Source organism: Leopardus geoffroyi, chromosome E2 (genome assembly GCF_018350155.1).
Source record: "Leopardus geoffroyi isolate Oge1 chromosome E2, O.geoffroyi_Oge1_pat1.0, whole genome shotgun sequence".
Classification (NCBI taxonomy): Eukaryota; Metazoa; Chordata; class Mammalia; order Carnivora; family Felidae; genus Leopardus; species Leopardus geoffroyi.
In genome coordinates this window covers 50,545,145-50,559,276 of record NC_059335.1, presented here as the reverse complement: position 1 = coordinate 50,559,276, position 14,132 = coordinate 50,545,145, and the positions used below count along the sequence as shown (strand labels likewise).

At 38.8% G+C, this 14,132-nt stretch overlaps 1 protein-coding gene across 3 annotated transcripts in view; it reads right to left on the bottom strand.

Moving 5' to 3' along the window:
• CNTNAP4 (contactin associated protein family member 4) overlaps nucleotides 1–12,142 on the bottom strand; it is a 255,955-nt gene extending 243,813 nt beyond the window's left edge. For all 3 annotated transcript variants that reach the window (XM_045443602.1, XM_045443603.1, XM_045443605.1), the window contains exon 1: nucleotides 11,584–12,142. In XM_045443602.1, coding sequence (XP_045299558.1) covers nucleotides 11,584–11,668 — 85 coding nt within the window. In that variant the 5' untranslated portion in view covers nucleotides 11,669–12,142. The remainder of the gene's footprint in view (nucleotides 1–11,583) is intronic.
• Nucleotides 12,143–14,132: the final 1,990 nt, after the last annotated feature.

Here is a 14,132-nt window from a genome sequence, read left to right as displayed (position 1 = left end):
TTCACTTAGCATAACACTCTCCAGTTCCATCCATGTTGCTACAAAAGGCCATATTTCATTCCTTCTCATTGCCACATAGTATTCCATTGTGTATATAAACCACAATTTATTTATCCATTCATCAGGTGATGGACATTTAGGCTCTTTCCACAATCTGGCTATTGTTAAAAGTGCTGCTATAAACATTGACAATAAATTTCATATTAAAAAAAGAGAACTAATTTTACTTTTCTTCTACCCTCCATAAAGGAAAAAAGTCTTCAAATGGGAAAATGTAAAATACAAGCCAACATAAAGAAACTGCAGTCCAAGATAGATGAAGAAGTTGAAGATTTCTTTCTGGAATGCAAAAACAACTTTGTAGTACAACTTCCAAACTGGATGAGATCATTGGCAGGTGCTGCAGAGATGGGGCGGCGCAAGGATGACCCGGACAGCGACAGGCGCGCTTCGAACTTTATACTCATGATGTGTTTTGGGTTTGCCTGTCCACTGAGTCCTTAATCCAAACATGATGTGAGACAGTGGCCTATCAAATTATAATATGAAAGGGGGTGGGGAGGGGAAGATAGAGATAGCGAGAGCCAGTAAGAAATGGTTGGCCGTGATGATATTCATCCTAGTGGATTATGACACACGAGAATCAAGTACTCAGCCTATCTAAATGAAATATACCAGAGATAAATACAAAGGCAAAAAAAGGTTTTTTTTTAAAAAGGAAAAATACATGGTCTCCTAAATAAAAATGTTAAGTAATCTTTTTAAAGAAATTTTTTTAATGTTTATTTATTTTTGAGTGAGGGAGACAGAGCACGAGCAGGGGAGGGGTAGAGAGAGAGACACACACAGAATCCGAAGCAGGCTCCAGGCTCTGCTCTGAGCCTGAAATGGGGCTCAAACCTACTAATCGTGAGATCATGACCTGAACCGAAGTCAGATGCCTAACCGACTGAGCCACCAGAGGCCCCAAAATACATCTTATCTTTAAAAAACACACATTGCTCCAGCTTACCCTGATTCTGTTCATCTCCTCTCTTTTTGGCGTTTCAAGTGAAAAAATACAGATAAGTCACCTTTTGGTGTATTCTTTTCACATTTACCGAATATCCTCTTTTCTCCAGGCACTGTGCCAGGTGTTGCAGACACAGAAATGATTAAAATAATACCTTCGCCTTTCAAAGATTTCACCATTTTGTAAAGGAGACATATTCTCTAAAAACACACTTTGAGAGTCTGTGATCAGGGCAGGAATAGGTGAGCACGGAAGGTGCTACGGGGCATCTGCCAAGATGGTGACAGTTGAGATGGTTTGATCAGGGAAGACTCCACTGAGGAAGGAAGTCGGGTTTGCTTTAGGTAGACGTTTTTCAGGAGGATTTAGAGAGAAGTGATTGATGGCCATCAGGCAAAGGGAACAGCGGATGTAAAGGCCAGGTCATAAAGGCCAGAGGACATGGGGAGGGGCAGCCCTGTGGTAGAGACACAGCAGCTGAGACAGAGGAACACAGAACAATCGATGAATACAGAGGACAAAGATATTTGCTGTGCTAATAAGGCTGAACTTACTGTTGGAAACACCTAGCAATGAGATAGTGCTACAAGGCAGGAGTTACTTTCTTTTTCGATAAAACCTTAAAATTGATTAAAGATATCAATGCATTACGGCAGGCTTCCTTAAAAATACAATAATATGTGTAGCATTTAAAAATCATGCATGATGTGGAACGGAAGGAACTGAAGTCCCAGGAAGTCATGAGGGAAGGAGGAGACAGCTGCTGCGCTGGTCCTACCAGCCAAATCAACCCTGGCAATCTGTAAGATGACAGATGCCACAGCCAGATCATCCTCAAATCCAGGAGAAGGAAAAAGGAAAATGATCAAGGCTCAATTTTGCTAATTCAGAAAATCAGAGAACTGCCAGCATCTTCTCTGGAGAATGTTTCACTGATTACTAATACTACATACATTCTTTTCATGCTCATCTATTTCATGTTGCAACTACACACACACACACACACACACGCACGCACGCACGCACGTGCGCGTAGAGAAACCATTCCATAGGCAAGCACACAGCAAGGCTTTCAAGAAATGAATGTGGTCATTTACAAGGCCGCACCACTAAATGGCTCAGTTTTATATGTCAAGCATAGCAAATTATGATGATCATCATTTTATTCTTAGTACCTAAAATTCTACCTCATATTTTATTAGCCTGCTTTTTCCATTTCTCTAATAGATATTTGACTATGAGATACTTTATTTCACCACGTTCTGTTTTGTGATTAGGTCCTATAGGATGCTATGAGTTTAAGAAACCAAATGTTACCTTCATTGTTTGCTCTGTGCTTTCTTAAATGTAGCCTACTTCCTTTCCCAAATCATCCTCTCTTTTGTTTGTTTAAGGAAAGGCTACACGTCTTATGATCCTTAAAAGATTGTGTTATGACATTTCACAGGTGCCTGACGTTTTCTTAACAGGATTATAATACAGACTCCATGTTAAAGCACAACACTTCAAATAAGCACAGAAATCATATACACAGTGGAACAAAAGAGCCTATCTGAGCAGCTTTATAACCTCGCACAGAATTCCCTCACCACCACTTAAGATAGAATTGTTTTTATTTCAGCAGTGTTCTTTTAATTAAGTCCTAAACATCCAAAATATGGCAAATGTAAATATGTATTATAAATCCTTAATTAAGAGGATCGCTAAGCTTTCACGGAGCTTCCCGCCTTAGAGATGGATTCTTTTTGTTTAAAATCAGCCAAAATCGAGAGATAAAAGTGAATGATGTGAACAATGTTAAACTTTGTTTATAATGTCCTTCTCTTGGCACCAGTGTCACTTTACTGCACTGTCTTCGAGAGTTACATTCTGCTTCAATTTATCTACTGGCATTTAAGCCAAAATCTCTCCAGCCATTTTCTGCCTTTGTTGTCATGTTCAGAAAGACTAGCAACGTGGGACCAGCTAGAAGTTAAGTGTTCGAGTCTGTGAGTTCTCCATGTCATATCCTAGAAAATAAAGCCCTCTGGGATCACAAAAGAGCAACATTGCCCCTCTGTTTGGGATGAGGTGAAGTTAAATCCAGAAAGACCTCTTGCTAATTTTTAATCCCACATACAGTTTTAAAACTATACCAGAGATTATTCTGGTATGGTAGCAACAAAGAAAGAATCGTATTCTATACTCCAACATTACTTAGTTAAAAATGTGCCACTCAGGGGCAATGTTTTCCATTTCTCCACCAATATGAACCATTCCCCAATTCCCACCAAGAGTATCTTCCAAGATAAGCACGTGAGCACACACGCGTGCACACTCACATGCATGTGCGCGCGCGCACACACACACACACACACACACACGCACTGACAATTTCATCTCAGCAACTCATTTCCCTTACAGGCCATTTTCAATTTAGCTCCTTCTTTCTGTTTGGCTATCTGCTGATCAATATATTTTAAAAGACAAACACATAACAATATCTTTGAAAACTAAAGATGTCCTGAAGATCTAAGTACACACACACACACACACACACACACACACACACACACACACCTTAGGGCACAATTATTAGCCCAGAGCGAAATTTCACTTTCTCAAATTTTCCCAAAAATCTCTCTCTTGAGTCTGACACAGCAAAGGTCATGTTGACAGGAAACTGGGGTGCTCTCAGGTGTGGGTCCTTCAGTTGAGACATCTATTCAATATCATCCAGGTATCTATCAACTCTAAGGTTTGCAACCAATTCCAAAAAGAGTTTATCAGTGCCCTTATTTAAAGGGCATTTTAAAAAATCTCCATATATAGGTTATAACTGCAGAGGAAATCAAGTAATAAAATTAAAAGTTACAGTTTGCTTTGAAACTATACGATAAATGCAATTTAGGAAGGCAGGTAAATTTATATATTTGCATGCTGTTTCTAAATTAATACCAACCTATGACCTTAGTTGTAAGTACCATAATTGCCAGTGGGGAAAAAATGGTCACAGAAACAAATATGCCTTTTATGATTTAGAAGCACATATCTTATTCTAGAGCACTGCCAAGTAATGAGAAGTACTTAATAAAAAAAGTAATTAGAGCTATAGCCAACTGATACATATCATACCATTTTTTTCCTTTGTGATTTAAAAACCTTAGAGGTAAATTTCATCACTGCTCTATTAAATACTTATGGCATTAAAAACTTTTATAGTTACTAATTTTAAACTACTTAAAATGTCAAATGTTTTCAAGCTTCACTCACTTTCCCAATTATTACATTGGAATGACTCATTAACTGTAATATAAACAGACCCAATTTTACCTCCTGTTATGCTATGTCTCTGATTTTATTACCAGCGTACCACTTTTCCATGAACCATGACAAAAATCCATGGGGAGGGGAAAAAACCAAACCAAAGCAAACACATACACTTCCTCTTCATATACCAATTTTCCTCAAGAGAACTGAAGGAATAATGAGAAGTTGAAATGCACTTTACATGTACATTCTTTACGTTTCCATAACACTGTTGTTTCAGGTACCATGTACGTGAATACTTCAGCAAAAGACATTTGGACAAAAACTTTACCCTCCAGAAATCAATTAGGAAACAAAAATATCTTTACTTGTGCAGGAGCATATCAGATTTGGTCTGTACCAAATGGACTCTGGAGCAGTCAGCATTGGGGAAGGTTGAAATTCACAGTTTAAAAAAACAAGGAAAGCTGGTTGGAGAAGTCAAATAAAAAAATACATATATGCATACACACATACATGTGTACCTAATTGAGGCACACAGGTGGATAGCTAGCCTTAGAGCCCATGGAAAAAATGTAAATGTTGCAACCTCAGACATCAGTTTCCCCCTAAAAAAGCAGTCAAGAAGATAATCCAATGGTCAATGATACTTCTGTTATTTAGAAATGCAATTTACTGTCATTTAGAGTTATGGTTAAACTATTATTTCTCAAGAAATTTTTAAGTCTGTTTTTAAGAAAAAACCCTCAAAGCCTTCAAATTACAACATACATCTCCAGACTAAATTATTTCATTTAAGTATATCTAGTTAAGTGAGGCTTTTCAATGAGTTCATTCTTTTAGAAGGACTTTCAGTGATAATCATAGGGTCTCCTAAAGCTCCCTAATTTTTGTCCTCACTTAGTTCAGGGCATTTATTTCTCTTTCTTAGATCTTCTCTTCTAAGTGACCTTAGCATCTTATCCTACAATTCAAGACCTGTTTTTTTTTCAATGTTTGTTTATTTTTTTTGGGGGGACAGAGAGAGACAGAGCATGAACGGAGGAGGGGCAGAGAGAGAGGGAGACACAGAATCGGAAACAGGCTCCAGGCTCTGAGCCATCAGCCCAGAGCCTGACGCGGGGCTCGAACTCCCGGACCGCGAGATCGTGACCTGGCTGAAGTCGGACGCTTAACCGACTGCGCCACCCAGGCGCCCCTCAAGACCTGTTTTTAAAGCTTGGTTTGTTAAAGAGTATTTCTAAAAGTCCATAATTGAAAGCGCCCTTCAAACAATTATCCACATATTCTCTGAGAATTCACCCCACCATCACCACCACCACCAACACAGCTCATTTCACCTCATGAATGCAGTGAATTCTTGAAACATCTCCTATTCTACGCAAATATTCTGCCAGAGGTCTCCTCTTCCCTATCATGCTCGTTGTCTTGAAAAACAGCACTAATTCTAGATAAACACTAAATAAGTGATGGAGGCCAAAATTTCTGAATCAATAAAAATTTTTAAAAAATAAGCTGGGCAAGAATTGAAATACCAGCCCACTGAAAAAAAACAGATCAAAGCCTGCATTATTTAATATTTCACCAGAGATATTCACTACCAACCTAATTATACATATCTGGGATGTATATAACAATGTTGGATAAGCTTTCATAACTACTCCTACTGTTTTCAGGGGCTGGGTTGGTCTGTGAACTTTTAATCACCAAGGAGGAAAGGTGGAGATTTTAAAAGGAGAATGGAGGACTTAGGTAAACTGACTAGCTGGCAACCCAAAGGTCGTGGAATTCATTAGTTGATAATATTAAGGCCCTAATACTGATTCATCTGAGGTAAAAGTAACTCAAATTCTAAATACGGGATCAAATGGAGAAAAATGGATAATTATGGAGCAAGACTGATACTCTACTATGAAAAACTTCACAGCCATGTAATGATAGTGTCACTGTCCCTCATCATCAGTTCACAGCAGTCATGCGCTCCACCGAAGTTCTTGCTGACACCCAGAGTAAGTCACATTGGAGTGAGCTCTGTGAGACTGTCCTTGGTTGTCTTTGATTTGGAAACTGGTCTTTGGGTGGTAAGACAGGACTCTTCGTTAAAGCTGAGCCATTAAAAACAAAATTACGAAAAATAAAGTATTTTAACATATGGCTACTTACTTTGGAAAAAAATGTCACAATGGAATTAGAGTGAAAAGAATTTGTAAAATGTTAGGCTCCATCAAATTTTTAACTGAAAAAAAAAAAACATTAAATAGGGTAATGTAAATAAAATGAGGCCAATGAGCAGTTCTTGGAAACTAAAAGTAAATACAACTCCAAATGGACAAGACATTTACATAAAAATTAATTATGTTGGCATGAGTAGGTGAAAGGCACCTGCTTAATTATTATGAATTCTCAGTGGGGAGTGCTTAAATGAAAATCTATTTTTTAATTTATTCTAGCAAGTTTGCCAATTTCAACATTTGTAGGAAGCTGCTACTGTAAAAGTCATAGGGACAAGAACACTCTTCCAGCAACATCATCTCCCTCATACAATCAGTGATTCCAAGTGCAAGTTTCTGATTAGTATGGAATGGGATAATTTACACTCATAAAAGTATAAAATAACAACAGAATGTTCATTTAAAATATCTAAGATGCTGAAGCTTTACAAAGAGTTGCAAGTAATTCGTACCTGTATGTTATTCAGAAATAACAGATTTCTGAATGAGAAAGTCTTGAAGAAGAAACACACGAGGAAGATGCTAATCTGCAGGTCTCCTCTTTAATAGTTCCTGGTAATACTAGCATTACTGTCAGTACCATGATCCCACAAGTACATATTTCTGTGCTAAATAATTAAGACTGAATTTTATCATAGAACTATAATGTATATACTACCCATGTCTCACAATTATTTTGTATGTTACTTAAATTAAGTGTCAATGAACTTTATCTATAAAAGGCCAGATAGTAAAGAATATCATGTAGGTCTTTATAGAAAGAGAGGGACATCAATTTTAAGAACATTTTATTGATAAAATGCAAAATGTAACAATAATTGAGTACAAATTTTTGCCATACGGGTCTAGTAATGAGAGGAATGGATGACTGAAATTGAAATTTCATGTAACTTTTTTGGACCACAAAGAACTCTGCTTTTAATTTTTTCCAAACATTTAAAAATATAAAAACCACCCTTAGCTCACAGGCTCTACGAAACAAGGCAGCGGGCCGGGCCGTATTTGGCCACTGGGCCATATCTCGCCAACCTCTGAGCTAAATATTATTACGTTATCTGACAATTGATATTATGCAATTCTATTAATTTGTTTTCACTGAAGAGGTAAATTAATTCCATCTTGATACCGAGATTGGGTCCCCTAAAGGAACTGTTTGTATCTGATACAAATTCTGCAATTAAGTTCAGGAGACAATGATGTTTATCACTTAGAGTAAGCACTATGTTTCATGTGGAAGTCCTACTTTTGATCCCATGTTAGCTGTGAGCTGCGTTATCCCCGGAGGTGGAGGCTGCCCTTATTAGAAATTACTGGGGATGCCTACAATCAGAAGTAGGGAGAATGTACCAAGCTGGTGAAAACAAACTAGTATCATTGCTAGAAAAGGAAGCCAAAGCGCATGCTCACTTCTATGTCCAAAGCTCAGCAATTTATGCATTGTGTCATGTAATTATATTTTATCAGTACTTCACTGTTACGGTCTAGTTATTTTTTTGCCATGGAAAGAAATTCTTGGGAGAAGGAGGAAAAAGAAGGAAGCTTTGAGAAAGAATCACAAGGTGGAGTTTGAACAATTTGGGAATCTGTCCAGTTGCATTCACACAGCATCCCAAAGCCCACAAAAGTGATCATCTGCTCAAGGAATTACCTTCACCTATTGCTGATTTCAACATATCCTTCCCAGGCTTCCCTTAGGGTAGGTATCAGATAAGCCATTTTTTTCAATTAGATAAAAGAAAGAACTTAACTTCTAAATAAGTCATTCATAAGCTACTTGGTGAGCATTAAATATTTTCAAAGTAAGGCTGGGGAGGAGGTCGGAAAGCCTTCATCACATGATCTGCAAGAGTAAAAATAACAACAGGACTCTTACTTGCCTTAGTATATACACCCATTCCTTCTTTTGTGGTGAGTCAGCCTCTCCCCACAAAACATCTTAGGGTTCAGCAAAAAACTATGAGTCCATAAGAACAATTATAAAAATAGAGGTCTTCCTTCTCAGTGCATGCCTCTTAGTAGCAAGTGAAGAAACCAACAGACTGTGCAACGTATGAAACAGCAAGCCCTTCCACCAGGATCCGTCTCTAAACTTTCAAGAAAGGAACACCTCAATACAGTCACAAATCTGTCTTGACCAGAACATAGAGGAAAGACCTGGGGCTGATTCACTGCTTCTGAAGTGCCAAGTAGGGCGCTAGTAGGCAAAGAATGTGGTCCATTCAACCTACTTCATCTTTAGACAGGTGAGAGGAGTAAGCGGAGCCACCAAATATGTGTGAACACATGGGGCCGGTGGTTTTTTACAGATTTATACACATATATACACATGCGCATACACATAGACATACATACATGTATATTTGTGTGTGTCTGCACAGAACCCTTCTGATGTAAAGTCACCCTGTTGATTAACTAGACCATCTAACATTCAAATTAAAGGGCATCTAATCCCTGAGCTGTGCCTGGTTTACAGAGTGCTGTCCCATGAAAACTTACACATTGGCAGCCCGGGATAGTTTTGGGCTGACTCAGTGAATAACAGATTTGCTCCTGGTGAATCAGCTGTAAATAAAGGGAGAAGGTCTTTGTATTCACCTGGGAGACCGACCTTTAATTTTCTTTATTTATATTCAGTTCTCCCTGACTTTAATATTGGTATCCGAGATTGATTCATGTTTTAACACAAAGTCTTGTCCAGAAGAATTACTGGAGTTATTTTAACACTTTCAAAATGTTTATGCTGGTTGATGGTCACTTGCCCATACACTGAACCCCAACCTTGCTGGGAAACATATACACCTGTTCTTCTAAACAAGACAAAAGATACGAAGCTCCTATGTCGTAAGTAGACCTTGCTTCCTTACCAAAAAAAAAAAAAAAAAAAAAAAAAACCCAAAAACAAAAACAAAACCCCCAAAAACCCAAAAACAAACACACAAAAAAATCTAACTATTAAAGAATAAAATAAAAATTAGGCAATGAATTTTTCTCTTATATATATTGCTGCAAATCATACCACCTAGGTGACATTAACAAGAAATTACTAGATGCAATGTTAATTATATGAGGGCACTTACTGCATTTTTGACACTTTAAGGACTGTCAACTCAATATATATGGTAAGCAAGAACTCCAACTTTAATATTTAAAGAATGCCTAATAATTTAAAATTCTATAGGTTCCTTAACTTTTTCAAATACTTAGAAGAGCATTAAACCACTTTGTGAACAAATGAAAGCTGAGAAAATACAGAACCGGAGTTGGAATTTTAAGTGTCAGCCGGAGGCTCAGCCAAAGCTAAGCACCCCTGAATTTCCTGCTCTCCTCAAGTCTCAGCAGCTCCTCTGAGATGTATTCAGTAAACACACTAAAAGATGCGTTACAAAAAGAAAGCTATTTCATGTCGATGTGCCTTTTACTGGATTTCAAGAAAACAAACATAAACAACCATCAATAAAACAAGTATCAATCACACTCACACATTATAAACCCAAACGCAGGCAGTGTCTTGGAAAGACAGGACTGTGTCTAGGCCAGACTTGCAGCTCTGCTTTTCTGAAGGGAAGGATGCTTCAAGTGATGTGCTTCATATTGTAAGAGTGACCTCTAGTGCCTTCCTTTTTTGTTGAACTTCTGTAGTTGGACGATGAATTACTTCTGCCTTCTCTGCAAAACTTTGTGTGCAGGGGTCTGCGTGTCTGTCGTGTTACCGTTTGTCTACTACAACGCTTGTCAAATGCTACCATGACAGCATTCGAAGACTGTGACTAGGTGAAAACATGCAAATTTTCTGGTCTCATGGAATTCTTATACAACCAAATTAAAACTGAATCTGAAACACAGGACAGCCATCTGAGGGATGTTCTCCTCTTGCAGAGTGATAGATACACCATACCATTAAGTGAGCTAATACTGCATGGAAACCTGACATCACAGTAGCCACACAGTATAAAGGGACATTTGGCCTGTGCCAGGTGGGCCATTTATTATGTTTTCCCCACATCAAAGTGCTTCAGTGTCCTCAAGGGATGTGCCATAGCAAATGCCTGATTACTGGCTTGTTCGTATCCCCTAAACGTAACCCTGGTTATACAGCAGCAGCATAAATTCCTGAACAGGCCTCATAGCCCTTTCCGGAAAAGCAATTGAGCTTTTCTTTTTAAATCAGAGAAAGAGGTAAAAAGTTGAATTTGCAGAGCTTACTTATCATTCATGGAGGATATAGAAATTCTCCCATTTAGAGATTTAGGCCAAATATAACTTTTAAAACTTTTTCTATCTCCAATAAAAAGTGGGTGAAGGGACTTCGGCCAAATTATTTCAGATGATACTTAAACAAGAAATAAAGTCTTAATAAATCTTCCCTGATTCAAATAACTTAGAATATTCAATCACAAATGTATAAAGTTAAAAATAATACTTTTAAGAATTAATACTTCTGACAAAGCACCTGAATGTTTTTCCTTTAAGCAAACTGTAGGAATCAAGCCCCCTCTTTCAAGAGTACTCAAATCTCATTCTATACGGAGTGAGTGCACAATTCTTAATACAGAGGTTCACCTCCACCAATTTTGCTCCTGAATTCTGCAGTGCATTTCACTTATCAGCCTGGCATCATTTTAAAGATGCAGTCTGCCAATGCAAACTTCAGAAACCTAAGCTAATGCAGCATAATGTGAAGTCTGCCAGTTGTTTTCCTGTTAGACATAATTCCAATAAAATTCAGTAATCCTTAAAAAGGAAGAAATGAAGACATTCACAGGCGATTCCCTGGTTAAGATGCTAATTTAATGTTTTACTAGAACTTGAGCTTTATTCAATGAATATTCAAAGATGAGAGAATAAGAGTCTGCTCCTGGACAAAAAAAAGAAATGACACTTTGCATATTTTGACCAGACCAGGAAGAAAGACATGTGTAAAGCAAGTCACATTCGCAGGATTTTTAAGTGAGGCTTCATTTATAGCAATATGCTTTGCAGCAATTCCAGTTGCAAAAAATAATCATAAAAACAACAGAATTAAAGTTTCGCAGACAGCACCCCCCACCACCACCACCACTGCAAGTTTTAAATCATTCGCTGTATACTTACAGGAATTCCCAGCTATAACCCTGTTCCAATTTTGAGTAGATAACAGAAGTAGCGTCTTGAGGACAGCTCCGGCGACAGACCCCATGTTCACATTTACTGGGCTCCCCCAAAAGATCGTGAGTGGCTCTCCGCGCCGTCTGGGTCTTCAGCACCTCTGGGTCTCTCAGTGGCTCTCCCTCCTTTCTCTCTCTCACTCTCTTTCTCTCTCTCTCTCTGTCTCATACACACACACACACACACTCACACACACACAAGCTCCCCACACAGGCACATACACGCTCCCACCACACAGCCCTGGCTCCTCACTGAAAAGCACCCAGCATCTTTCCGAACAAACATCCACACCGACCAGGCCACGCCCACTCCTCGCCGCGGCGGTCCCCGACCGTGGCCGCGGTCCCTCCTCCAAATTCACAGCGGCGCTCAGAACCCACCGCGCGCCGAGCCGCTGATGGAAGCTGCACCTGCAGACGAGGCCTGCTGCTCCGAGGCCTCCTCGGGGCTCCCTCCCCGCCCCGCTCTTCTCCAACAGTCCTTAACCCTTTCTCCCCTCTGGAAGTGTGGGTGGGGGAAGGGGCGAGACGGCAAAGCCTCCCGATTTTCTGGAGGTCTTGCCTTTAGCGGAGCCAGTCAACACACCGAGCACATTCGTAAATATCCGGGAGGGCACCCAGGTAAAACTGCATTATGTTTCAAAACAAAAGCATAAAAGAAGACAGAAATAACTAAGCAGTATTGGTAAATTGTAGCTAAAACTGTGCTCGGGGAAAATACTTGCTGTTTTTCTCTGTTTATATAAAACTATCCTCCTCAGCTATGGTGCCAGGATTTTATTATGGAAATTCCTCACAAGGAAACAGACATTCCTGTTTGGCAGATATTTAGAATCATCTGGTAATAGTCTGCGAGAAATTAACATTTCTTATTTTAGTGCATCAGGAGGACAAATCCACAAACTGAGCGCTTTGGATGGATTTATTTTGATGAACACATCGTGCTGTGAATAGACAGCTGCATCCTACAAATTCTTTAATAACAATTCCCCAAAGGCCTGAAGTGAAAAATGCTGGGATACTAAAGAAGGGAACCCCCCCTACACGCACCACATGCACACACACACACACACACACACACACACACACACCCACCCCAAGCCTAAACAATGTAAAGATGTAATTCAAATGCTCTAAAGGAGGGAGGAATAAACTTGAATTCAGAAGACCATCAGCCACAGAAAAATTACTCTTCTAATGGCTGATCCATGAATACTGCCATTTCTTGAGTAGAATATTAAAATATTTAAATAGTGGAGTTAATATCACACAATGATAAGTACATCACACGGTGTCAGAGAGGATAAATAATCTCTTTAAAAGAAATGTGAAGATATTTAACTGATAATGTGCTCGATTTTATAAGAATAGGAATCCAAGAGTTGCCAAGCATCTCTGGGTGATTACACATTAGAAAAAATAAGCCTATAGCAGCAGCAGCACCCTTGCTATGGAATGAGTGAAAGAAGGAGAAAAATGACCGAAGCATCCTCCTGTCTAGCTGTAAGAGCTAAACAAACAAGTTTAGCTCTTGCCTACAAACAAAGCAGAACAGATATTTTTACTTTTCCTATTTTACAGACGAAAAAACAAGAACAGAGAATTTAAATAATTTGAACAGGTCATAGAGTTAGTTAAGTCAAGCACTGAACACTGCACTTTGTTTTTCTGACTCCAATTTTAATGCCCTCAGCCTGGGACTTAATGCTTCTCACATCACAGCACACCTCCTCCTTGACCAGTCAGTGGTGGCTAAAACCCGAAGCCTTAGGAAAAAACAGCAGGGAAAAGAAAGGTCATTGCTTGAGTGTTTACTTGTATTCCTAGGCCTACATCCCTGATTTTGTTAGTTTCCAATATAATATATTAAGCAAAAGCAGATATAAATTGACAATTTCTGTTAGGTAATTACTGAAGGGGATTAAATTTTATTGAACACATACTATATGCCATTTGTTACCTAATTAAATAATTATAGCAATCATTGAGGAAAATATCATTATGTCTAGATAACAAAGAGACTAAACCTCAGGGAAATTGCAAGTAGTATGTCCACAGTTGTCACAGTGCATAGGAGAGAAGGCTGGGGGTGGCATTCTGCTCTGCAAAGCTCTAAAATCATTACTTTCAGTGACCCCACACTGAGGAACAGGTTCTTGGGCTCTCCAGAAGAGAGACAGTGTCTTCCTATTAAAACTTTATATTTAGTTGTTCCCATAAAACAAATTAGAGAATACATTTTAAAAGGATCAGTACACATAAATGAAAAATAATTGAGCCCTTTATGCCAATAATTTCTTTCAGACAAAGTATAAATTATCATAGCAGCCATTATGATGGATTTTTCCGTATCAGTGGGCTATGGCTATAGAATGAGGTGGAGGCTGGCACTGGAGACAAGCTCAGAGCATTTCAAGCCTCTGCAACATCTGTCCCCATATGATGACCACACAGGGGAGACATGGCCTGGCTAATGTGAAGCAAGGGAGAGAAGGT